Source organism: Alternaria rosae (assembly GCF_020736505.1).
Source record: "Alternaria rosae strain MPI-PUGE-AT-0040 chromosome Unknown BKA58scaffold_1, whole genome shotgun sequence".
NCBI classification, from domain to species: domain Eukaryota; kingdom Fungi; phylum Ascomycota; class Dothideomycetes; order Pleosporales; family Pleosporaceae; genus Alternaria; species Alternaria rosae.
The window spans coordinates 1,396,158-1,418,224 of record NW_025763570.1 but is presented as its reverse complement, the minus strand read 5'-3'; the positions used below and the strand labels follow the sequence as shown (position 1 = coordinate 1,418,224).

Below are 22,067 nucleotides of genomic sequence, written 5' to 3'. Positions count from 1 at the left end.
ATCGCAAAACCCTGCGAGGTCGACTAAAACCCTCCGCGGTGATGACCAGACTTCATGCACCCTTGGATTCGTAGGCACATACAGCTCCTCGAATGCAATCGAAGGTGCGAACATTTCCAGACGCTCCATCAACTTTGCGTACGAAGGTTTGCAACACAACCCGTCACCCGCTTATCATTGTACTAAAACCCTGGTACCAGCCTCACGGTCTGCCCATCACCCAAAACGACTAACGGTAACTCAAAGCTATCAGCCCTGCTGTGCAAGATGACACAGCAAGACCTAGCCGCTCCGAACCCGGAGTCAAAGGAAGCTTCGGTCGATGCCCAGGATGCGACAACGGAAAAGAACCCGCCAAAGTTCCAGAAAGGTCCAAGGTTCTGGGCCATCATGGTCGTCCTCTCACTAGTGAGTCTCCTCACGGCCTTGGAGGCCACAGTCACCTCGACGGTTATGCCATCTCTCGTCGCCGATTTGGGTGGGGGCGAAGAGTTCATCTGGGTTTCTAATGCATACTTCTTGACCATGTAAGCCTCTCTGGAACAAAAGCCTCGTGCTTCAGCGACGAACGCGGTGACTGATTCATGTAGGACTTCTTTGATGCCAATGTATGGACAACTCGCTAATGTATTCGGTCGCCGATGGCCCATGATCATATCCGCGATGGTCTTCATGTTAGGGAGCGGTGTTTGTGGCGGGTATGTTATCACTTCCTCAACTAGGGACCCAATCTTTCCTATGAAGCTCGAAGTCCTTGCTGATGAAAAGATAAATGCGCAGAGCGACCAATATATCCCAAATGATCGGCGGTCGAGCGGTACAGGGGATTGGAGCAGCGGGAGTCGCCGTCCTCTGCGAGATCATCATCTGCGACTTGGTGCCACTTCGCGAGAGGGGTACCTACATGGGCGCCGTGTTTGGCATGGTCGGTCTCGGAGCTGCTCTTGGTCCTTTCTTTGGCGGACTGCTCGTGAGTTACAGCACCTGGCGCTGGGCTTTCTACATGGCTCTTCCTATTGGCGGCGCTGCAGTTATACTGCTGTTTGCCTTTTTGAACGTCAAATACGACAAATCCCAGACTTGGGCCACCAAGGCTTCGAGCCTGGACTGGCTGGGCAACGCGCTTTTCGTCAGCGGTTGCGCCCCGGTGCTAGTTGCTGTTGGCTGGGCAGGAGGGAGATATCCATGGTCATCCTACCAAGTCCTCGTGCCGCTCTTTATTGGTTTGGCCACGTTGGGAGGCTTCATCGCACTCGAAGGCAATGCCCGCCTGACGCCAAATCCCATTATGCCACTCCATCTCTTCGGCAACTCTATGAGCCTCATCGTCTTCCTCCTCGCCTTTCTCCACGGCATCGTCACCATGTGGGCACTTTACTTCCTCCCAGTATACTTCCAAGGCGTTCTCGCAGTAGATGCCTACAAGGCCGGCATCTATCTTCTCCCCACCATCCTCGCACTTCTCCCAGGCGCCATCGGCGGCGGGTTGCTACTCAGCAAGTTCGGTCGCTACAAGCCCATTCTCGCCACTTCCTTCGCCTTGATCGTCGTCGGGTTTGGCGTGTTCACGCTCCTGGATGAGACTTCGAGTGCAGGCGCGTGGGTGGGCTTCCAGGTGATAGAATCCTTTGGTGCGGGCTTCGGCATGGGAGCCATGCTACCCGCGTTGCTAGCCTCCCTATCCGACAAAGATACAGCAGTAGCGACAGCCACGTGGGGCTTCATGCGAAGCTTCGGCGTTTTGTGGGGCGTGGCCATCGCTGGTACCACCTACACCAACCGAGCTGCGCAGCTAGCTCGCTCGGGCGCCATCAGCGACAAGATAGTAGCTGCTCAATTCATGACGGGCGGCGCATATGCGGCAGCCGAAGTCGATTTCCTTGACACGCTATCCGCGCAGACGCGTGCGCAAGTGATCTCTGTACAGAGCACTGCGCTTCAGCGATCCTGGCAGGTCGCCATTGCATTTGGCGGAGTGGGCTTCATTGCTGCTGCTCTACTGAAGCAGGTACCGCTTAGGAGCGAAAACGACACTGAATTTGGCATGACAGAGAGTAAAGACAAACCTACTGACGAGGAAGCGAAAGGTACAACAAAGGATGAGGTTCCCACGTCGTGATTCTATCGCCTAAACGCCACCAGAGTAGCATTGAAACAGATCGAGGCGAGCCCAGCACTAGCTACAGGTATTGGAGGTTGCGGGAGAATCGTCCTCTGCCTCCATGGAAGCCACCAAATAGATAGAGTTTCTCTCAGCGGAATGAACAGATGATTCCGCAGCTCGATAATGTATTAGTAACAGCTGTTAGCTGATATTCAAAATTGCATGGTCTCAGGCCAAAGCTCGCGAGACAAATTGAATCGTGTTCGACCATGGACTCCAGAGGATGGCTACTACGCTCCTTCACACGCACTTCAACATGGCCCCGGTTTAAAGTGGGGCGACGCTTGCTGATTGGATAATCACAAACCCTCCTCGGGGGTTTGTCCCACGTGACTAACCCACGCAACAATAGTCAGCCTATCCTGACCAAATCATACGAGCATCTCTCCTTTGACTCGGTCGGTTTGCATTCCCATTTCCGCGCCTATTCAAGCACGACACCAACTATGCACAAGTCCGCAGTCCGGCGCTCCGCTTGCGACCAGTGCAGGGCGAAGCGGGTTCGATGCCTTCGCGCCCAAGACAGCACGGCGGCGTGCGCCCGCTGCTGCTATATGGGCGCGCAATGCGTTACAGGTGCCGCCGGTCTCCCTGGAAGACCGCCGAAGCAGCGTCATGCCGTCGCCGTCGCCTCGCCCAGAGCCCAACGCACGCCAACGTTGCGAGACGTGAATCGCGACAACAGCCATGCAACCGCGATTTCAATGGTGCCCGTGCCTACAAAAGCGTATGATCCCGCCATGCAGCTCCCTTCGCCAAGAGACCCAGTCGCCCAGGAGCCATTACCAGATCTCTGGGGTGCGACGGGCGACATCTCCGCTTTCCTCGACTCTTATCCCTCTTCAATGGATCAAAGTCCTATGTCTTGCGAAGACAGCGCCTCCCTAGCGGATCAGCTTGGCACTCCATCGCAGCTTCAGGGACTTCCAGGTGCACATGATGAATTCGATATGATGCTTCATATGAGCGGAGTTTCCGGCACTGCTCTCGATTTGAATCTCGGTTCTCTCCTTGATTGCGGGGAGGAGATTATGGACCCAGCGCCACTACCCCAATTCTCCTCCGCCGCAAGCTCTCTAGTAATGTTCCGAGAGGAAATAGACCAGCGCATTGCGACTATTGACACATACTACTCAAACGCCGCGAAAGTTCAACAGCGTTGCAAAGATGAGGCTGCGGGAAGAGATGTCGAGAACCCAGCGGCTTTGCTTCTGACATGCACCAAAGAATTCACCGGAATCATCCAGAACCTCACGCCAGCGGGACAGATGCACATGCAGACCGAGGATACACTTAACACGGAAACCTTGCTCCTGGTTCTGTCTAGCTATCTTGCGTTGATGAGGCTCTTCGACTCCTTATTCCAACGCATCCACAAATACCTCTGCCAGGTATCGCCAGAGTCGTACAAGACCATCAAGGTCAAATCGGTACTCCGCATTGGCGGTGTCTCTGCGCTTCAAGACATGCCCCTCAAGGCGTATGCCATAGGCATTCTGGACGCGATCCAGGGTCAGGTGCAGACACTAGAGTGTTGCATGGGGATTCCAGCCGAATACTGTCTCTCAGGCGATGCAGTTGCCTCATCTACCGCGGCAGCTTCGGGTATATTCTCCAGTGCGCAACGACTCCGGCTGTTTTGGACCGTTATGGCACAGGAGGATGTCAAGTCTCTGCATGGAAGCAGCTCGTACGTAGAGTCGATACGGGCCAGTATCAAGGAGTCAATGACATTTCTTGATGACTAGATCAAGCCGGACTGGACTGAGCTATGAATACTATCTAATAGTCATACAAAGGATATACCAGCTTCTGCGCTGAGACTTCCTTACGCTGCAAGACTCCCAGTCCGTCAATCACCTTTGCTAATCCGCCCGGGTTGATCTGCATGGGATGCGGTTTCAATCTTTTGGAGTCGAGCAAGGCGGCAAAGCGCTTGATCCACCCGTGAAGCCAGACGTGGAGCTCGGGGTTTGCCTTGCGATAGTATCCTCCTGGTAATTCCAACTCTAACCCTGCCACCTCTAAGCCCATGACCCAGGTTGGCTTGACAGCCTTCCTCATCGTGGCCATCAGTTCATCCGGCAGAAGCTCAAACCCGATGTATCTACCACCACCACGTCCAATAGCTGCGTAGCACTGACGGATAGACTTCGCCTCGGTAATGATGTCTAGTGCATATTCCAGCGAGTTCTTGGTGTATGCTCTCATGTCCTCCCCGCACGTTGGCGAGTGGTAATCGAAAGCCTTCTCGGCTCCGTACTCTTCCACAAGCTTGAAGTTCTTGGGAGAGCAGGTCGTGATGACTCGATAGCCCGACCTACGAATGCGTCAGATCAATCATCATACGCTCACGACACTTCGCAGTGGAAGGGAAACAATAGGTCGCTCACATGTTCAATAGCTGCATGGCAAAGGTTCCACTGGCCGTAGATCCACCATAGACGAGAACGAATTTGGGATCTTTCGTCGGTTCTTCGGGCGTTCCAGACAGCTTCATCTCCCACCAAAGCGCCATTCCCACGCTACTGGCCACAGCGCAACCTATCGAAGCCGCTTGTTCCCAAGAGAAGTGGTCAGGAACGCGCCATAGGTTGTCAGGCTTTTCGGCAATGTAATCAGTGAAGGCACCCGACCAGGGTCGTCGAGCTTGGGAGGCCATCTGAGCACCAGCAACGCGATCGCCAATTTGCAAGCCACCAAGGGTACCGGCAACATCATCGCCAACGCGCACAACCGTGCCAGAGAAGTCGCATCCATCGACCGTGTTGGGACAATGTATTCGGGCTGGCATTTTGTAGTCGCTACAGAGGTAGACGTACAAAGTCAGTATACGTGTCATATGCACTTCGTACAGCCAGACTTACCAGTGGTTGACTGCCACTGCGCTCACCTTGATGAGGACATGGTCAGGTGACATGGTTGGCATGGGCAGGTCAGTGCGGAGGTCAAAGGACCCGGGTATCGTAGCTGACTGCACAACAGCCTGTCGCAATGGGGGTAGCGCTGGGAGAATTGATGTTTCCATTGTCTGGTACTCTGTAGAGAAGCGCAATCCTAGTGTGCCGAGTCAATTGGATTCATGGCGGACCCAAGATGCCGCTCTCTACTTTTCACTCTGATAGTCAGCTTACTGCATTCCTCTCAGCTCAGGCGGACGAAGTTCTAGAGTGTCAGCTACGGGAGGTCTTCGGGTATTCGGAGGTTGAGAAAATGAAGTCGGGACTTTCCAGAGCTAGCGAAGTGCATACTAGGAGTTTTCGGGACTTTTTGCAGTGCTTGTGAGAAAGAGAAACACCTTGAATCCATGCTTGACCCGTATAATGAAGGTAACACGCGAGCGAAGTCCGTTGTTCCAGCCGACTTACCGCAGTGATTAGGTACTAGCTCAGCTCCGGTACCATGTCGAAGATGTTCACGACACTCATCCTTGCGTCGTTTTTCTCACTCTTTACCGCCGCAAACCTGCATCAGCTACCTCTAGGTTCCTCGGAATTTCCCGTTGATGACGACCTGAACCCAAGATGGGACGATGAATCCTGTACCATCAGCAGGAGCACAGCTTTCGAAGTGCTCGACGGACCCAACACCTTTTCCTCATCCCCATCCGATCCCATCAACTCGATCAAAATTACCCCAAATATCAACAAGACCAACTGGGAGCAATGGGAATTTGATGGCATGTCCCACACGGGCGTTTCTCTCCTGGCGATAATGTTCTCACGCGACTATTCGATGCACTACTTCGGCAGAGGCAATCTACGAGTAGACTTTTTCGCCAACACTGGGGACGGCAAGCACCACAAGATGCTTGAGTACCTCGAGGAGTCTACCATTCTAGACTGCCCTGGCTACACCTATGGTATCTGGAATAGTACGGGTAAATCGTACTCGTTCTATACCACCAAGGACCTCAAGTACAGCAAGCTCGTATTCGATTCGCCAGGCATACGCGGCACATACAAGCTATCAGCTACTACGCCTCCCGTTCACGCCGACGGCTCGACACCAGGTTCTGAAGGCGAGAACAGGGCAGACGCCGCGCTCTTGTCACCCGATCTCTACTACAGCCAGCCTGTCGCCGGTGGCGAGGTGGTCATGGACAGTGTTCTGGGATCAGGACAGAAGCTATCCTTCAGCGGCAGAGGCGGCTCAACCCGGCTCTGGGCCAAAGACGGCTGGCTTCCGTTGACGGAGAGCTGGGTAGCTCTACGTCTCTGGGCAGGGCCCTACACCATCGCCTACTGGCACGTGATATCGCGCGTAGGCGAAGACCTGGGCAAGAAGTTCACCTCCGCCGTTCTCTTCTACAACGACGAGCTTCTGGTAGGCACGCGCGTTGGAAACGTCTCCGAGACGGAAGACTACTTCCTCGACGCGTACAACAGCGGCGGCGAATGCGGAGGATCGTATCACGACAATAACACCGGTGGTGTCTTTGAGTTTGTGTCGCCGGCTCGGGGCAAGAAATGGCGGTTCGAGACGCAGCACATGTTGATGTGGTTTGAGCTGGGTATCGGTGAAGGCCTTGGTATGAGTGACTTTGCGGATCGTGTTGTTGGCGGTGAGGTTGGTGGGCCACAGTATGAAGGGCGTGGGTTGACGGAGCAGGCTAAATTTCCGCTATACATCCCCCAGTGGGTTGTCTGGCTCTTGTATGGCGTGGGGTTTTTGGGGACCAAGAAGGATTATGCTGTTGACTTTGTCAGGGCCTGGTCACCGTGGTGAAGGAGCTAGGAGACTCAATGATTGATGATAGATGGATTCTCAGCTTAGGCTGGGAGAACTTGGTCGTGCGATGCTAGGTAGATGGGTAGGTACATACCGTGTGGAATGGAGTAGTACTTCGATGCTACTTAGCTGTGTCCTATCGCAATATCAGTATGTTTGCTATATCGTGTTGGAACCGGGCACTAGCGTATCTGATACGCCATGATCACGTATTACGGCCATTCCTGGAGTAACGTTTTACATGATGAGCAGCAGTGGTCTGGAGTGACGGATATGAGGCAATAGAACGCTCAACACAATGAGGCTTTCGGGACGCATCGTGACAAGTAAATTGATAATTCAGGGGTCTGCAATGATGGCTTAAAGGCCCTGGATATTCGCGATTGGGTGAGACCAACTAAGCCCTTCATTTACCGTCGTCTCTCCCCTTCCAATCATACCAAGCCATGCAATAAACCGCCTGACCCCCTTTCTTCAATCCCATAACCCTCAGAAGCCTCCTCTCTCCATTCAGCATACCAAACCCCCAAATCTGTTCCATAACCCACCCCTTGGTCTGATGCACAACAAGATCAAACAAATGCTCCTCCTCACCCTCCTTCCCCTCCCGCAGAAAGTCCTTCGTCAACAACACATCCAGCGGCTTGCCGTCATACCCAGTCGCAGTATCAAGGCAGATCATGCGAGTCCGAGCAGAAGACGTGCCGAACAAAGTCGACGAGTGGAGTTTTTCTCGTCCGTCCAACCACCGCGTTTCCGTCTCCTCGCTCAGACCGGCGATGGCGACGGAGGCGGCTTGGGTGAAGATCATGGTTGGGACGCCGGATTCGTCGATCGAGTGGGCGATCTTCATGGTTAGGGTCGCGAGGCTGATTACTTTGCGGATTATCCAGGGGATGCCTTGGAAGACGAAGGCGGGGTCGAGCGAGTCGGATAGGGTTTTGTTCTGGGGTTGTTAGTGATTGTTGGACGATCTGAGGAGATGACCTGGGAAGTGTCTGGGGTGACTTACTAGTAGCCACGATCCTGTTAGGTCATGCATTGTGACCTCTGGAGGCGCAGCCATCTTGGTTTGGGTATGAATTGATCTGAATTTCGGTATGTATGAGGTAGTATGTGAGGTGCGACCTAGGTAGGTAGGTAACTTACATATCTACCTTGTTCGCTTGCTTGGACTAGGCCGGCGGAGTGAATCAGATGACAATAAAGGTAAAGAATGAAGAGAACAGAGATTATGCCGAAAGGTCGTCGATATGTTGCACATGTCAATGGCGCGAATGATATGACGGGGCATGTAAAGTGCCGGTTGCGAAAGTACCGAATTTTGGCAATGCACCATAGGCTAGCACGGCGAACTCGTTAGTGCCATGTCAGCACCGAGTCGGAACTTGCAGGAAGGATCGAGATTAATCGGGAGTGTAGGTTAGTAACCGAAGCAATTCAAGGCCCACCAAATCGTTGCGAGAACGGTACCCGCGGATACGTTGACAGGGTGCCTTAGTTTGTCAAGCAGAGAAGCAACTAAGTTCTTCCTCTGCTAGTTACAGTCAAGTCCACAGTACCGACAGATTGAACCTCAGAACAGCGCGCATCGATCCGGCGCAAAACCCACCATGTTCAAATTCTTCAACAACCCCATTCTCGACTTCGAGCTGACCCGTCTCCTCGGTAGCACCTCAGCCGGCGGCTGCGACACAGCCGAGTTCCTAACCGCAGCTAGCAAAATCAAGAAGAACGACCCAGAATCCTGGCATTCCGCATGGAAGGAACAAGGAGAGCGAGCTGAAGCGATTGCAGAAGATGCTGCTACGAATGGGCTAAACGCCATGGCGAAGAACGGGTACCTGCGCGCGTCGAACTATTTCCGCGCTGCTTCATACATGTTTCTCAATGATGATGCAAGGGTTGTGCTGTTGTCGGAGAGGTCTGTTCAGGCGTTCGTTCGTGCGACGGCATTTATGGACGGGGAGGTCAGGTTGGTGGAGATACCGTATGAGAACGGGATCGATATGCCGGCGTACTTGTACCTTCCTCCTCCAGAGGCGAGACTGCCGGGCAAGATACCACTTCTGCTGTACTTCAGCGGTGCTGATTCGACAAAAGAGGAATTGCATTTCCTGTTCGGGTACTCGGGCCCGCAGCTAGGCTATGCCGTGCTTCTACTAGAAGGCCCGGGGCAGGGCTTGCTGTTGAAGAAGTCGGGAGTTCCTCTTCGGCCTGACTTTGAGGTCGTCGCAGACAAGGTGTTGGGGTTCCTTGATGGTTTGGCCCAATCGCAGCCGGAGTTACAATTGGATCTGGAAAGAGTTGCTGTTGCCGGTGCTGTCACTGGGGGCTACTTTGCTTTGCGCGCGGCTACCGACGCCCGCGTCAAGGCCTGCGTGTCCATTGATCCATTCTTCAGCATGTTCGACCTTGCAATGACTCGTGTGCCGCAATCCTTCGTCAGGCTGTGGAAGGGCGGTTGGGTCACCAAGGAAATGTTCAACTTGATCGCGAGTCTGCAAAGCTGGTGGAGTTTCCAGATACGGTGGGAGTTAGGCCTAGGCGTGAGTAGTATGGGTGTCGATTCGCCCGGTATGATGCTGCGACGCCTCGAGGACTTCTCTTTAAACACCAAGAAGGATGGAAAGATCTTGGACAGGGTCACGTGTCCTGTGCTTCTCACAGGCCCGGGCGGGGGTGCCGAGATGTACTCTTCCGCAGAAAGCGGGGCAGTCAAAATCCACAAGCTGCTCACCATGGTGTCAGAAGGAAACAAGGAACTCTGGACTCCGGCAGAGCCAGCTGATGGCGGGTTGTCGGCTAGCATTGGAGCCTGGCCTTTGTTAGCCCAGAGAAGCTTCTTGTTCCTAGACAAGTATTTTGGGATCGACCGGAAGATAGTGTCGGAAAGCAAGTAATTTACTCAATAGCGTTGGCGTCTTGTGATAGATGAAATGCGATGGAATTTGTTTCTATTGCGATGCCATGTTCAGTACTTGCATCTACTCCTTCGCTCCGTGCACAAACAGTCTCTTGCCTTGCACTTCCTGGAACTTCTTCTCGCCGGGCTCGCCCGCGCGTCCACCGAAGACCAGCTGGCCCCTAAGCTTCCACTCGAGGGGAATGCTCCAGTGTTGGGCAGCCTTCTGGTCGATGATAGGGTTGTAGTGTTGAAGGTTGGCGCCAAGTCCCTCTGCCTCCAGGGCGACCCAGAGAGCGTATTGGTGCATGGCGTTAGTTTGTTCAGACCAGTCGCCAAAGTGGTGGGCATAGAGAGCTGCGGTGGATGTGAGCATAAGCTAGATGGATGAAAGTGGTCACTTACGGAACGCCTTGCGGAGACCCTCGACTGGCTCGGGGTCTTCGTAGCAGAGAATCTGGGGGTGTTTTGTTAGATGTCGTCTGATAAAACCAGTGCATCCACTTACTGTTCCCTTCGCTGCCTTGAATCCTCCAACCTTCTGCTCCGTCTTGGGGAATTGCTCCTCCGGAGTGAGAGGTTTCAGAACCTAGCCCGTATTAGGTACAACATTCTACACCTCGCATTGAGTCCTCCAGATAGTACGAACCTCGAGAACGAAATCCCAGAACTGCTCATGATCGTTGTTCAGAAGAACTACCAGACGAGTGCTCTGTGAGTTGAAAGATGAAGGGACATGAAGAAGAGCCTTCTCAGCAATATCAGTGATCTGCTTGTCGGAGATGGGCGAATCCTTGTTGAGCTGGTAGTATGTGCGACGCTCAATAACAGCGTCTAAGAAAGACTTCTGGGTAGACATGGTGCGCGATGTAGTTGGAGAGGCTGGATGGATGCGAAGAGTAGCTGTTGAAGATGGAGAGAGCAGCGGTGATGCGCTTTTGTATCCACCGCCGACCCACGCACGATGCCTAGCGGCGCGGAGGCTATTTCTCACAACCTGCGCCATCGACTCGGATAGGTATAGCGGTGTAGATGTTACAAACGCGTCGTGACTATGGTAGGTCTGCAATTTCAAAGCAGGCACCACATGCTGCAATAACAAGGCGAGGAATAGGCCCGTTACCAGGCCTGTCAACAACGAGCGCGGGGCAAAGGTAGGCATGACGTGATCACGACAACTGGATTTTACACTTAATGCCAATGCTGAGAAAGCTGCTTGATCATGATAACCTTTTGACTCCTGAAGATCGTCCGTACAGTGGAATCTGTAGCTAACGGTATGCCGGGTGCGGGAGTCCGTAGTACCGGAGGATTTGCAATCGATCAGTCAGCCGCGCTTGGCGAAGCGCATTGATTCCGCGCGTGGGGCTTCAGTAAGATCCTGGCCATGGTCAGGATCGAAAGCCTTCTACAGATATATCCTGGGCATTCCAGGTCTAGCTGGATCTCTCACGACCAAGCGCAACGTAAGATGACAGAGTCACCCTCTTCACTCTCATTGAGGACAGGCGAAACACTGGTTGGATAGATCCGTTGTTACCCAAGTAGCTAGCCACAGCACTGCGTACCTATCGACACACAGCAGCGTGAAACCTTGATTCGAACTTTCAAATTGACCTTTATGGATTACTACCTGGGTACTAGACTTTCACCAACATATTTTACGCATAAGCATGGAATTGGACATTATTGAACATTACGAGGCCGTGATATTGACTCCGAGCAAACGCGCAAAGAAGGTAAGCAGCTGCTGTCACAGCAATATGCCACGGAACCCAACTGGTGCGTGTACCTAGTGCAAAGAGCTCCGAATTTGATTCCGTTCCATGACTTGGAAAGAACCTGCGGCGAGCCGCAGCCATACAAGGAACGCCTTGTACTCAGCAGAACAGAGCTAGGAATGCACGCGTTTTGAGGATTCATAATAGTAGCGACAAGCTTTACAGTTCCTGGCACGTGACGGGAAAAGGCCGTGGTTGAACTCTTTGCCATACTCCGAAATATGACCAGCTGGTCGAGAAGATCCAAGGTAACAAGGGGCGAAGGTAGGCGCAAGGCCAAGGCAATGCGTACAATTGCAACGAAAAGAAAGACCGTTCTCCATACTCCGGTACAATGATAAACAAGCAAATCGCACAAGGGGGAATCATCGCTGTATGCTGCAAAGAGAGCCACACCCACTGGGCATGATAGCCCTGGACACCCCGCGCCAGTACCCATGCCCGTGCGTTAATGAAGCCAAATACAACCCAAACGACTCAACACCTTGCCATGATTGAAAGGACAGGATATAGTGGCAACAATAAATGATGACCGAACATGCAAACGCTCCTCGATGAGCACCTTCAACTCTTCAATCATGACTCATAATGGCATAACAAATGTCTGTTGTGTCTCTAGCGCCCCATCATGTAGGTGGAATAGCCCGAGAAGCCGTTCCCAGCACCACTGGACGCAAGAGGCTGGCGCATGGCACCTGCCATGTCGTTGTGGCCCATGCCAAAGCCACCATTAGAGTACATGCCAAAGCCAGAGCTGTTGTTGGAATGAACTGTAGTGGACAGGCCTGGAGGAACTGACAAGCCAGGCGGCGGACCCGTAGCCGTGGAAAAGCCTGGCGGGCCTGCGGCACTGCTGCCGAAACCCGAAAGAGGTGTAGAAGGGGCAACGGCAGACTGCGGACCCATGACAGAGTTTTGACCACTACGTACACCCAAGGGATTCTTTGAGAAGCTCAGTCGAATGCCGCCCTTGACGCTGTTGTGAAGCATGTATCCGTAGAGCTCATTCAGGGCTTTGGTGGCAAAGGATGTGTCTTCGAATTCGACAAAACACATGGGTCCATTCTGCTTGGTGCGGAAACAGAGTCTCTTGTATCCACGCTGCTTGGAAAAGACAGCTTTGAGTTCATCTTCCGAAGTGTCCATGGGAAGATTGCCCACGTAGAGAGTGTTGCATGGTGGATTCTGATCAGCAGGGTTTACTGGGGGGTAAGTGGGCCGCGCAAAGTGCTGCGTGTACTGCTGGTAGCCTGTATTGGGTCCGCTGCTCAGTGCGGAGGGAATACTATGTGGTGACAAGGCTGACAAGGCTGGGCCAGGCGACTGCATGTTGGATCCAGAACGTGGAGAAGCAAAGTTGGATAGAGGTGGGGAAGTCGCATTCGTCACGCCGTTTGTGTTTAGGGAAAGAGATCCGAAGCGCTGAATGGGAATGGAAGGGGTATGGGGGTTCGTAGCGCGACGCTGCATGCTGGAGTGCATTGGCGGGCCACCCGTGGCATATCCAATCGACTCGTTAAGCAGGCCATCGTCGTCGTCAGCATCTTCATTGATGACCGACTTGCCCAGATTGCGGCTGGTGAAGGAGGTGTTGACGGGGGATGTCGGCGAGAAAAGGTTGGTGACCGGGAACTCTCCGTTGCCAAGACCTGGGGTCCCGTTGGGTGGGGACATGTTCTCCATGTTTTGGAAGGTGCCGTTGTATCGCGATGATTGCCGGGCGTTGATTGTCGCGCCGGTCATGGCGCTTGTGCCAGACGGTTGTCGCGCAGGCGTGCTGTCGACTGTGTTGCGGCGCGAGCCGATTGCGCCAGGCGATGCGTCCTGCGTCAGCTCGACGACCAGCGTCGCATCGTTGGTTGCATTGCGCTTCCCGTCGAGGAGGTGACGCGCTTCTTTTGCGCCGTCGAGGGTCTGGAAATGCGCAATGGCAGAGGCGAAACCCTTGTCGTCGGCATGTCTAGACGGTGGGAGGATCTCGCAGTCGATGAGGTCCTTTGCGAAGAGCAGGATGTTGCGCACGGCATCGCGATCGCTGCTGCTTGGTAGTTTGCGCAACAGAATGGAGTAGCGCGCATGATTCGCGGGGCTCTTTTCGAGGGGCCTGCGCTCTCCGACGGCTCCCGGCATGGCGTACATGTGCGGTGCGAAGACGTCGGCCGTCATGGTATTGTGCGATGCAAACGGCTTGGGCGGCGACGACGAGGTGGAGCTACTGTGGGAGCCGTGGGAGCCGTGGGGGAAGGGGCTGTTGGACAGGTTCGAGGGGCTTGTGCTGCTGGGACTCGGCCGGGCGGCCATGTCGGCCTTTGTCTTCACGGTGGTGCGGCGGGTGTGGCTGCGACAGAGGACGCGGCAGCGGCAGCCTTGACGCGGGCGGCGCAGAAGAATTGCGCGTCGGCGGAGGTGAAGATGGCGACGATGGTGAGGATGGTGACAGTGATGGCGACGGCGGCAGTGGGTCCTAGGTAGATGGTGGGCGTCGGGGGCAGTGGGAGTGGCAGGTAGGGCACAGCGGTCGAGGGCGTGAGCGTGGGCGGGCGGCGGGCCTGGGCGATGCGCGCTGTCGAGGCTCTGGCACACTCAAGCCAATGGGCGGCAGGGCAGGAATCGCAGCCAACGGCGGATGCAATGGAGCAGAAGCGGAATTGCGATAGCGGGCAGCCTAGCACTTCATGGTCCAAGGCAGAGGCAGTGGGCAGGCGCAGGCAATGGGGCGGCAGTGGGAGGGGAGGAGAGGCGGCAGAAGTGCAAGTGAAACCCTCAGGATAGCGTTGACGGGGGCGCGACTGCCCACTTGGTGATGCGCCCAGGGAAGGCGCGTCGGAGCTAATTTGATTACTGTGCGAGTCCTGGATTCGCCCGTCACACAGGTACCCCATCTCGACCACTTGACGACGCGCTGCGCTACACCAGACTACTCGATTCCCATGGCGAGACTCGTCTCGTTGGGCTGCTTGCAGTCTTGTTGGTCCTCCGGCTCTTAGCGGCCTCGAGTATAGCCAGGGCTGACTTTAGCCTCTCCCCCATCGTCGTCGCGGCCTGGGCGAGAGAGATCGGCCCCAAGATGCACCGCTTGATCCACGGAACTACCGTTCATCCACGGGCCCCTATCTGCGGGCCAGCGACCTTGGAACGCTGACATTGCACGTCCGGTGTGCTGAGCCCAACCCATTGTCACCCGTCCAAGATGCTTATCCGTGCCATCGTCTATCAGGCAGACATGCACCATCGGTCTTTTCTGCCAATCACTGTGCCTCGTGCCTAGACTCGGCATGCCGGTACACACCCCGGGGCCAAAAGCAAGTTTCGTCGAGTACAGTCAGTCTGTCCTCTTCTACGCCCTCCATGCCACATGCACGCAGCGACGCTGCCCAAGGGTTTGAAGAAACCCATCTCCCGTGCACCTGCGAGAGGTGCGCAAACACTGATTCGCCCGTTGCTTCGGCCAAGTACCATGCTTCTTTATTGTGTTTGTCCAATCATGTATGTGCTCACCCGTCTTTTTCCTACGCTATCCTTCTGCCCCTCATCTCTGGCCCCACGAGACATATCAAGGACATACGATCGATTTTCATGTCCTTCCACACCTGATTGTTGAAGTAAGCCGTAGCTCCGGACTAACGACCATCGCAATGCGAAGCAGAAGGATATCTGCTAGTATGGCGTGTTGTGGGGGACGTTCCAAGGCCTTGAATAACGTTCGACTAGACCATCACAGCGATTGGCCTAATTGTTCGGGACCGCGCAACGTGGAACAGGTTTCAATCGTGAATACTGTCAGGTATCTTACTCCTCGAATCGTTACTAGTATACGCTATACTCCGGTTGTAAAAATGGTAGTCTCTGAAGCAACACTTCGCATTCGCTTAGAACGGCATGCCTCATGGTAGGTTGAGTAGCCAATCATCAATGCGTAGACGACGCCACTATTGTCATACGTCACCGTCTTGCGGCCGTAACTCATACATAACGACCGCACCGGATCAATCTGCTCAGCCTGTCTAGCGTACTAACACTGCCGAAAGCGAGAATACAATACAAGAGACGCTGCATTCTACTGCAGGCATCCCCAAAGAGGCATTATTGCGATACGTACGTCAGACTGTGTGATAATACTCGACATAGTATAAAGGTAAGTAGAAGACCACGATAAAAGAATCAGCATCTTCTTGAAGTCCAGCACTACAAGCACAACTTGAACGCTTCAAACACTCAACTCAAACTCCTCTCACCATGTGTTGCAGAAAGAACCGTCAGAGATACTTCGAGCAACAAGCGTTGTATTCGCCACCCGCACGAGGCTGTTGTGGACAACGTCGAACACGTCTTCAGATAAGCACCTCCAACACCTCCAACTTCTCCGAACGACCTACCATGGTAAGCTTACAATGTACAAGCTGCACGAAACAACTGACTAACGTGACCAAGGCTGGTCTCCTTGCCATAAGTCTCGGTCTGGGTGCAGAGAAGCTGGGACGCACCATATCCGAGAAAAGACTCGAGCGCAAGGAGAAGAAGGCTATTACTGTAGGTTGCGATCCTGAAATGTTCTTCATGATGTCAGCTGACCGGCTCTTATAGCAACATGAAGCGATCTATGGCTCTTCATCATCGGCGCCACCACCGCCAACCACAACTCGAGAGCAGAAGAGTAGGTCGGAAAAGAAACGCGAGGAGGCTCAGCGCGCACTGGATGAAGCTCGTCGAGAGCCACCAAGTGCGCCACAGTACGAAAGCAGACGCCGAAGTATGGAGACAGAGAGGGTCAGTAGTGAGGAACCGCCGCCGAGTTACGATGATGCAGTACGTCACGATGAAAAGCGTTCTTGAATCGTCAATATCTACGGCGGACATGTATTCTGTACGATGCTGGTGTACATTTGGTTTGGCATGATGCTTCGTTCGTCACTTTGTAACTATCTCTAATTAGCGAAAACCATTCGGTTACTTATGAGATCAACGCCGCTCTTGTCACCTCAGAATTTTTGCTCGCAAGCTCAGAAGCGTCAGTAGATTTCGATGATCATATCATATACCCAGGGAGTCGTGGAGGGTCACGATGCTCATATGTGCCAAGACACTAGTCTGAGTAGCGCGTCACTAGAATTTCCTGCGAGCTCCTCATTTCTCTGCATTCCACCCTACTATTCCCACCACTAAACGTTTTCACGTGTACACGACTTCCCTTCTCCTCTCTTTTCATCTTTCACACATACCTGCGCCAATGCGGTAGCCCCTCACATTCTCAGCATGCCTCCTCGATTACGGTGTTCAAATTTCTCAACACCGGCCAACCCATCACAGGCCACTCAGTGCTTAGCTGCTCGGCCACAAGTCGCCTGGAGCCCATCGCGGCACTCGCGGCATTTCTCACAGACGCCATGTCCTCAAATCACATTACGGCGGCGGAAATTTTATGAGTGGCTCAATGGGCCGGGTCGACAGCTCAAGGAACCTATACCTGACTCAACAAACTACTTAGGAGCTTACGACAAATACGGAAACCTAGTACGCGCTGGTCCTGGATGGCGGAGAGATGGGGGTGCGAAGGCTGCTGCCTCGACTGAGGCAGAGCAAGCTGGAGCAGAGGCCAAGGCAGAGGAGGCCACAGAAAAGGCGACACCTGCAGGACAGGAGAGCCTGGATGCTCTAGATGCTGCAATACAATCTGGTGCAGCTGAGGAGAAGGACACCAAGAAGCCGAAAGAAGCAGACGATGACAGCAAGCTTCCACCTGAGACGGCGGAGGACTTGCGGCCCTTTCCGCTCAACCAGTACTTCCGCAGCCAGCCAGTATTGAGCGAAGACCTACGGGAAGCAATCTGGCGGAGAGTCAAGAAGGATGGGGCGACAGTATCGCTCGCTAGTGTCGAGTTCGGCGTCAGCAATGAACGTGTCGGCGCTGTTGTGCGACTGAAGCAGATGGAGAAAGAGTGGATAGCCCAGGTATGTTCCCACACTTTCACCAATTCCCCACAACACGACATGATGAGCTTCTTAAAAAATCGATTAGTCTTTAAGACATCCACATGGTTACAAAACTTAAGTCATGCTCTTGCTGAACGTCGTCGGCTTGTTCTTTGAAACAACGAAAACACACTGTAATACAAGCGCTAACTCAATGCGTACAGGGCAAGACACTCGCGCTCCCTTACTCCAAGGCGGTCCTTTCCATGCTTCCAACAACCCCACACATTGACACTTCGCTCCCTAGGAATAAGAACAAACGTCCCATCACGCACGAGCCCATCAATGACCTCGCGGTACATCCTGCGACACGCCAGCAGCTCTTTGTGCCTGTTGCTGAGTCTCGGCAATTCACGCGTGAAGATGCTGGCAAGGCTTTCGACAACACGCTGTTGCCGGCCGACGCACGCATTCCTCATCCAGAACTTGTGCAGGCTGAGCGTGAATTGCAGTCTGGACTTTCGTTCGAGGAGCGCAAGAAGCTTGCCGAGCAGCGATTTGAACAAGAGCAAGCAAAGAAGAGGCAAGAAGAGAAGCGGAAGGAAGAGGAACTTAGGGCCATGAAAGTGGTGCCGCAGCGGAGGTGGGATTTCGTCTTCAAGGACGTCAGCGTAGAGGCTGCAGGCAGAGACGGCAGAGGTGCCGCGGCTGCTGGATGGCGATATGGTGTGCCGCACCAGGACCGCAAACGAGGCATCCCCAAGATTCCCACAAAGGTCGAGGCCTAAATTTATGTATAATGCTGTATATATAATACATGACGAATTGACGCAAACCTTCACCGGTACTGCATCTTCTGGCCACCTCGCTTCTCCATCTTGGCCTGTCTCTTGCTTGCTTGCGGCTGAGGCACACCGGCTGCATCCTGGTATCCACCCCTCATGCCGGTGTAGGTGGTGTAAGCGGAATAGGCACTGTAGACTGGGATAACAATCCACAGGAGCCAGGCGTAATCGCCGACAATAGCAGCCATGACAATGCAGCCATAGGTCCAATAGACAACATCCCACATGTACTCAGTCAGGCCCTTGGCATCGAGGTCTTCGCCAGGTCGCTTGACGGCGCCATCGGCATCGAGGGTGGGGCGAGAGAGGCGCTCGAAGTACAGTTGGATGAGCAGTTGCGGAGCCGAGAGGAGCAGATAGACAAGCAATGACTTGCGTGACAGTGAGGCGCGGAAGACGAGGGCACGCAGGAGCCACCAGAGGCCGTGGACGGCGAGGGTGATGTAGAGGGTCTGGTTGAGGCGCTGGGCATTGGAGGCCGCGAGCGTCTTGGTGGCTTTCTACGGGGACTGTCAGTGATGGGTGCGTGGTAGTGGACGGTGGGCGGGCGTGCGTACCTTGGCCATGGTGAAGGTGCGATGTGGCTGTGACTGGCTGGACGTGTGCAGAGAAACGTCGTGCGTCTCTAGGCGGGACATTGTTTTGTTACATGTCTTGGCACTCGTAGCGCGTAAACCTACACCTTGACCGCGTCCACTCGCCTGCCCGCAACATCACCACCGCCGCCGCTCCAGCCAACGCCGCCTCGACTATGAGCGCATTACCTTGAGTCTCCGTCCCGTCTCCGCCGCCGCCGCCAAGCAAGCATGTCAGCACCCCCAGGCGTAAATGCCCAGCTGCGCCAGATCGTATACTACCACCTAGACAACGGCTTCACTGAAAACGCTCTGTTCTTCGCCGGCCGCCTGCACGCCCTTGACCCCCGGAGTCACGATGCGGCACACCTACTTGCTCTGTGCAACCTCCGTCTGGGAAGATACAAGCAAGCCCTGGACGATGCGCGAGCTAAGGGCAACCATACCCAGCATCTAGGATGCGCCTACGTCTTTGCCCAGGCCTGTCTCGCCCTCGGCCGCTATGAGCAGGGAGCCCAGGCGCTGGAGAAGATGCGCAGTTCCTGGGCAGGGCGCAACCACTGGAGTGAGTATTTATAAGTGTAAACACTGGTGACTTGTATTGACATTCGTCACAGACAAGCATTCCGAGACCTCACGACGGCATGTGCCCGACGCTGCCGCCTGCTACTGCATGCTGGGAAAGCTGTACGCAGCCCACGGCGACTCCAAGAAGGCCATTGAACACTTTGTCGCCGCACTCAAGATCAACTCCTTCATGTGGGATGCCTTCACCGGTCTCTGCGATATTGGCGCCGTCGTTCGCCCCCACAACATCTTCAAAATCACGCCCGATATGCTCCCTCCCACCTCTTCATACAACCTCCAGCCTAGAATGAATGGCCGCAGCGCGCAGCCGTCTTCATATAACGACGTCGAAAACCCCTTTGTCAACGGCCAAAACGTACACGACGAGCACGCCATGATGGGTGAGGCTGGCGGTCCAGTCCAAATGCGACCCATAACATCAAGAGTCCGCACCAAGACGAACCCTGAGAGCGATCAGACGGACATCCCACGGCCCGTATACCAGAACGGACATAAGAGAACTGTATCTGGCCATTCTCTACAGCAGTCACAGCCCCAGCCCCAGCCCCAGTCACAACCACCGCCGCAACCCCACACCCAATCACAACAACAACAACAACCGTTCGATCCTACAGCAGCTCCCCCACGGCGCAGTGTACGGCTGCTGAACTCCATTACTCAGATTCGGCCTTCAAGTAGCAGACCAGGCGGTACATCAAGCAGAGACCTCGAGTCGAAAGAGCGGCGCGAGCTACGGAAAGCAAGGGCGGCAGCTCCTAAGCCACGCTCAGCGACAGGCTCGACTGTGGGCAGAGTTGTTAGTGGCAACAGGAAACCGCATGTCGACAACTCCGAGCCCTCAAAGCCGGAGAGGCCACGGAGCGTGGCGGAAACGGCTGCTGCACCGCCCCCGAGAATGGGTCCGCCCGCAGATACTTCACGGGACCGGGATATCTTGAGCTGGCTACTGGATCTGCTCCTCAAGATAGCTTCTGGATACAGGCATTTGAGTCGCTATGATGCATCAAAGGCACTTGAGGCATTTGGACTCGTGCCTAAGTCACAGCGGGAAACACCTTGGGTTCTGGCGCAGATCGGCAAGGCCCACTATGAGCGCACCCATTACACAGACGCAGCCAGCACGTTTCGAAAGATACGAGAACTGGCACCTGCTTCCTCAGAGCATATGGAAGTGTATTCTAATACGCTCTGGCAGCTCAGGGATGAGGTGGCCTTGGGTCATCTTGCACACACGCTGATGGACCAAGATCGCCTCTCTCCACAAGCTTGGTGTGCACTGGGTAATGCAAGCTCTATAAACGGGCAGCATGATGAAGCCGTCAAATGCTTCGCTCGAGCTACGCAGTTGGATCCAAGGTTCGCCTATGCTTTCACTCTCCAAGGTCATGAGCATGTCGCAAATGAGGAGTTTGACAAAGCCATGGCGGCTTACCGCAATGCCATTAGTGCGGACAACAGGCACTACAACGGCTGGTATGGTCTTGGAAACGTCTACGAGCGTCTGGGCAAGTACGAGGTGGCTGAGAAGCACTATCGGGCAGCGGCGGAGATCAACCAGAACAACGCCATGCTCCTTGTTCGGATAGGTTTGGTAAGCCATCGTCGTCCTTATTCTTCCGTCGAATACTAACACTAGTACGCAGGTTCTGGATCGCATGAAGAAGACTGAACCCGCACTGCTGCAATTCGAGAACGCAATCAAGATCGAACCACGCTCCGTTATGGCACGCTTCCGCAAGTCGCAAGTCCTGCTGAAGTTGAATGCGCCGCAAGAGGCCCTACACGAGCTTCTCTACCTGAAAGACGCTGCTCCAGACGACCCCAACATCCACTTCTTGCTAGGTAGATGTTACAAGAAGTTGCGAGACCGCGCGAGTGCCATTCGCCACCTCACGATAGCTATGAATCTGGACCCGAAGAGTCATGGCGTCATCAAGGAAGTCATGGAAAGTATCGATCAAGAAGACGACGGAGCATGGAGCAGCGAAGACGAACATTAACGTTGCTTCTCCTGTCGCTTTTTGGTCAAAAACCTATGTCACGAACCGCTTAACTCAATACCCGATATGACTTCTTTATCCCTACGACAACGCAGCAATCATCTTCATCTTCATCAGCCTTGTCTTTTAGCGCATACCCCTTTCTTGGTTTCCATGTTTGCCTTTTTCTTCTCTTTCTCTATACCCATTCATCATGGACTTGGACTTTGCATCAGAGGCGCATTGGGGAGGGTCGTAGCCAAACAACGTAGCAAAGCTTGCAAGGCTTTTGGCATAATCATGCATTTTGGAGAGGCGCTGTGGTGCTTTGTTTTGCTGGCATTAACGCTGCCCAGTTGGGTTGGCGCAGGGAAGGGGATTACATTGGCGTAGTTTGTAACGAAGACGACTACGAATGACCAATGCCCTGGATGACTACCACTGCTTTTTAAGCAGAATCACCGTCTGTCTGGTCTTTTGCAGAAAGAGTCGAGATAGGGATTCGTGACTTGTACTATATATTAAAATGCATTGGGATATCCTTACCTCTACACACCAGTCCATCTATCTCGCCACATGCCATCGACTT

General features: G+C 54.1%; 15 protein-coding genes across 15 annotated transcripts; 8 read left to right on the top strand and 7 right to left on the bottom strand.

Annotated features, from left to right (window-relative positions):
- Positions 1-267: 267 nt before the first annotated feature.
- On the top strand, positions 268-2,119 carry BKA58DRAFT_407234 (major facilitator superfamily protein; the record flags this gene model as incomplete). The annotated part of the gene is made up of 2 exons (XM_046172018.1): positions 268-527; positions 781-2,119. 2 exons carry the CDS (start codon positions 268-270, stop codon positions 2,117-2,119), a joined length of 1,599 nt encoding a protein of 532 aa, XP_046030730.1.
- A 383-nt stretch (positions 2,120-2,502) lies between these two features.
- On the top strand, positions 2,503-3,929 carry BKA58DRAFT_9102 (uncharacterized protein). The gene has a single exon (XM_046176172.1). The coding sequence runs from the start codon at positions 2,611-2,613 to the stop codon at positions 3,910-3,912; it is 1,302 nt and encodes a 433-aa protein (XP_046030729.1). The 5' UTR covers positions 2,503-2,610; the 3' UTR covers positions 3,913-3,929.
- BKA58DRAFT_9115 (chaperonin 10-like protein) lies at positions 3,930-5,379 on the bottom strand. The gene is made up of 3 exons (XM_046176175.1): positions 5,032-5,379; positions 4,558-4,968; positions 3,930-4,484 (listed from the first exon to the last, which is right to left on the bottom strand). Exons 1-3 carry the CDS (start codon positions 5,190-5,192, stop codon positions 3,947-3,949), a joined length of 1,110 nt encoding a protein of 369 aa, XP_046030728.1. The 5' UTR covers positions 5,193-5,379; the 3' UTR covers positions 3,930-3,946.
- On the top strand, positions 5,312-7,076 carry BKA58DRAFT_9107 (uncharacterized protein). The gene has a single exon (XM_046176174.1). It carries the CDS (start codon positions 5,567-5,569, stop codon positions 6,890-6,892), a length of 1,326 nt encoding a protein of 441 aa, XP_046030727.1. The 5' UTR covers positions 5,312-5,566; the 3' UTR covers positions 6,893-7,076.
- Positions 7,077-7,238: 162 nt separating this feature from the next.
- Positions 7,239-8,279, bottom strand: BKA58DRAFT_372266 (uncharacterized protein). The gene is made up of 2 exons (XM_046169109.1): positions 7,908-8,279; positions 7,239-7,841 (listed from the first exon to the last, which is right to left on the bottom strand). Exons 1-2 carry the CDS (start codon positions 7,959-7,961, stop codon positions 7,302-7,304), a joined length of 594 nt encoding a protein of 197 aa, XP_046030726.1. The 5' UTR covers positions 7,962-8,279; the 3' UTR covers positions 7,239-7,301.
- Positions 8,280-8,292: 13 nt separating this feature from the next.
- BKA58DRAFT_463876 (Alpha/Beta hydrolase protein) lies at positions 8,293-9,798 on the top strand (the record flags this gene model as incomplete). Its single annotated transcript, XM_046174888.1, has 1 exon — positions 8,293-9,798. The coding sequence occupies exon 1, from the start codon at positions 8,509-8,511 to the stop codon at positions 9,796-9,798; it is 1,290 nt and encodes a 429-aa protein (XP_046030725.1). The 5' UTR covers positions 8,293-8,508.
- Positions 9,767-11,099, bottom strand: BKA58DRAFT_372262 (Nitroreductase-like protein). The gene is made up of 4 exons (XM_046169108.1): positions 10,450-11,099; positions 10,309-10,389; positions 10,206-10,257; positions 9,767-10,157 (listed from the first exon to the last, which is right to left on the bottom strand). The coding sequence occupies exons 1-4, from the start codon at positions 10,960-10,962 to the stop codon at positions 9,883-9,885; spliced, it is 921 nt and encodes a 306-aa protein (XP_046030724.1). The 5' UTR covers positions 10,963-11,099; the 3' UTR covers positions 9,767-9,882.
- A 282-nt stretch (positions 11,100-11,381) lies between these two features.
- Positions 11,382-12,114, bottom strand: BKA58DRAFT_9026 (uncharacterized protein). Its single transcript, XM_046176151.1, has one exon. It carries the CDS (start codon positions 12,018-12,020, stop codon positions 11,487-11,489), a length of 534 nt encoding a protein of 177 aa, XP_046030723.1. The 5' UTR covers positions 12,021-12,114; the 3' UTR covers positions 11,382-11,486.
- BKA58DRAFT_8923 (RNA binding protein) lies at positions 12,109-14,010 on the bottom strand. The gene has a single exon (XM_046176125.1). The coding sequence runs from the start codon at positions 13,880-13,882 to the stop codon at positions 12,197-12,199; it is 1,686 nt and encodes a 561-aa protein (XP_046030722.1). The 5' UTR covers positions 13,883-14,010; the 3' UTR covers positions 12,109-12,196.
- On the bottom strand, positions 13,897-14,463 carry BKA58DRAFT_433607 (uncharacterized protein; the record flags this gene model as incomplete). The annotated part of the gene is made up of 1 exon (XM_046173206.1): positions 13,897-14,463. One exon carries the CDS (start codon positions 14,461-14,463, stop codon positions 13,897-13,899), a length of 567 nt encoding a protein of 188 aa, XP_046030721.1.
- Positions 14,464-14,645: 182 nt separating this feature from the next.
- Positions 14,646-15,935, top strand: BKA58DRAFT_9066 (uncharacterized protein). The gene is made up of 4 exons (XM_046176159.1): positions 14,646-15,067; positions 15,189-15,470; positions 15,610-15,716; positions 15,829-15,935. The coding sequence occupies exons 1-3, from the start codon at positions 14,937-14,939 to the stop codon at positions 15,692-15,694; spliced, it is 498 nt and encodes a 165-aa protein (XP_046030720.1). The 5' UTR covers positions 14,646-14,936; the 3' UTR covers positions 15,695-15,716; positions 15,829-15,935.
- On the top strand, positions 15,721-16,583 carry BKA58DRAFT_8941 (uncharacterized protein). The gene is made up of 3 exons (XM_046176130.1): positions 15,721-15,961; positions 16,013-16,111; positions 16,166-16,583. Exons 1-3 carry the CDS (start codon positions 15,818-15,820, stop codon positions 16,412-16,414), a joined length of 492 nt encoding a protein of 163 aa, XP_046030719.1. The 5' UTR covers positions 15,721-15,817; the 3' UTR covers positions 16,415-16,583.
- A 140-nt stretch (positions 16,584-16,723) lies between these two features.
- Positions 16,724-18,287, top strand: BKA58DRAFT_372239 (eukaryotic mitochondrial regulator protein-domain-containing protein). Its single transcript, XM_046169107.1, has 2 exons — positions 16,724-17,530; positions 17,716-18,287. The coding sequence occupies exons 1-2, from the start codon at positions 16,835-16,837 to the stop codon at positions 18,277-18,279; spliced, it is 1,260 nt and encodes a 419-aa protein (XP_046030718.1). The 5' UTR covers positions 16,724-16,834; the 3' UTR covers positions 18,280-18,287.
- Positions 18,288-18,329: 42 nt separating this feature from the next.
- Positions 18,330-18,902, bottom strand: BKA58DRAFT_433605 (uncharacterized protein; the record flags this gene model as incomplete). The annotated part of the gene is made up of 2 exons (XM_046173205.1): positions 18,330-18,836; positions 18,894-18,902. The coding sequence occupies 2 exons, from the start codon at positions 18,900-18,902 to the stop codon at positions 18,330-18,332; spliced, it is 516 nt and encodes a 171-aa protein (XP_046030717.1).
- Positions 18,903-19,142: 240 nt separating this feature from the next.
- On the top strand, positions 19,143-21,499 carry BKA58DRAFT_433604 (nuclear protein bima; the record flags this gene model as incomplete). Its single annotated transcript, XM_046173204.1, has 3 exons — positions 19,143-19,476; positions 19,529-21,090; positions 21,143-21,499. 3 exons carry the CDS (start codon positions 19,143-19,145, stop codon positions 21,497-21,499), a joined length of 2,253 nt encoding a protein of 750 aa, XP_046030716.1.
- Positions 21,500-22,067: the final 568 nt, after the last annotated feature.

Excerpts from the sequence above, each read along its gene's own strand:
- BKA58DRAFT_372239 (XM_046169107.1), top strand. The coding sequence starts at position 16,835 with ATGCCTCCTCGATTACGGTGTTCAAATTTCTCAACACCGGCCAACCCA. Across the intron at positions 17,531-17,715 it reads AGAAAGAGTGGATAGCCCAG|GGCAAGACACTCGCGCTCCC; the intron begins GTATGTTCCCAC and ends CAATGCGTACAG.
- BKA58DRAFT_372262 (XM_046169108.1), bottom strand. The coding sequence starts at position 10,962 with ATGCCTACCTTTGCCCCGCGCTCGTTGTTGACAGGCCTGGTAACGGGC. Across the intron at positions 10,258-10,308 it reads TCAAGGCAGCGAAGGGAACA|ATTCTCTGCTACGAAGACCC; the intron begins GTAAGTGGATGC and ends AAACACCCCCAG. Across the intron at positions 10,158-10,205 it reads GGGTCTCCGCAAGGCGTTCC|CTCTCTATGCCCACCACTTT; the intron begins GTAAGTGACCAC and ends CATCCACCGCAG.
- BKA58DRAFT_8923 (XM_046176125.1), bottom strand. The coding sequence starts at position 13,882 with ATGGCCGCCCGGCCGAGTCCCAGCAGCACAAGCCCCTCGAACCTGTCC.
- BKA58DRAFT_9107 (XM_046176174.1), top strand. The coding sequence starts at position 5,567 with ATGTCGAAGATGTTCACGACACTCATCCTTGCGTCGTTTTTCTCACTC.
- BKA58DRAFT_9066 (XM_046176159.1), top strand. The coding sequence starts at position 14,937 with ATGCACGCAGCGACGCTGCCCAAGGGTTTGAAGAAACCCATCTCCCGT. Across the intron at positions 15,068-15,188 it reads TATTGTGTTTGTCCAATCAT|CCGTAGCTCCGGACTAACGA; the intron begins GTATGTGCTCAC and ends TGTTGAAGTAAG. Across the intron at positions 15,471-15,609 it reads TTAGAACGGCATGCCTCATG|CGAGAATACAATACAAGAGA; the intron begins GTAGGTTGAGTA and ends CACTGCCGAAAG.
- BKA58DRAFT_8941 (XM_046176130.1), top strand. The coding sequence starts at position 15,818 with ATGTGTTGCAGAAAGAACCGTCAGAGATACTTCGAGCAACAAGCGTTG. Across the intron at positions 15,962-16,012 it reads TCTCCGAACGACCTACCATG|GCTGGTCTCCTTGCCATAAG; the intron begins GTAAGCTTACAA and ends AACGTGACCAAG. Across the intron at positions 16,112-16,165 it reads AGGAGAAGAAGGCTATTACT|CAACATGAAGCGATCTATGG; the intron begins GTAGGTTGCGAT and ends CGGCTCTTATAG.
- BKA58DRAFT_9102 (XM_046176172.1), top strand. The coding sequence starts at position 2,611 with ATGCACAAGTCCGCAGTCCGGCGCTCCGCTTGCGACCAGTGCAGGGCG.
- BKA58DRAFT_372266 (XM_046169109.1), bottom strand. The coding sequence starts at position 7,961 with ATGGCTGCGCCTCCAGAGGTCACAATGCATGACCTAACAGGATCGTGG. Across the intron at positions 7,842-7,907 it reads TAACAGGATCGTGGCTACTA|AACAAAACCCTATCCGACTC; the intron begins GTAAGTCACCCC and ends TAACAACCCCAG.
- BKA58DRAFT_9115 (XM_046176175.1), bottom strand. The coding sequence starts at position 5,192 with ATGGAAACATCAATTCTCCCAGCGCTACCCCCATTGCGACAGGCTGTT. Across the intron at positions 4,969-5,031 it reads GCAGTGGCAGTCAACCACTG|CGACTACAAAATGCCAGCCC; the intron begins GTAAGTCTGGCT and ends CTACCTCTGTAG. Across the intron at positions 4,485-4,557 it reads GCCATGCAGCTATTGAACAT|GTCGGGCTATCGAGTCATCA; the intron begins GTGAGCGACCTA and ends ACGCATTCGTAG.
- BKA58DRAFT_9026 (XM_046176151.1), bottom strand. The coding sequence starts at position 12,020 with ATGGGTACTGGCGCGGGGTGTCCAGGGCTATCATGCCCAGTGGGTGTG.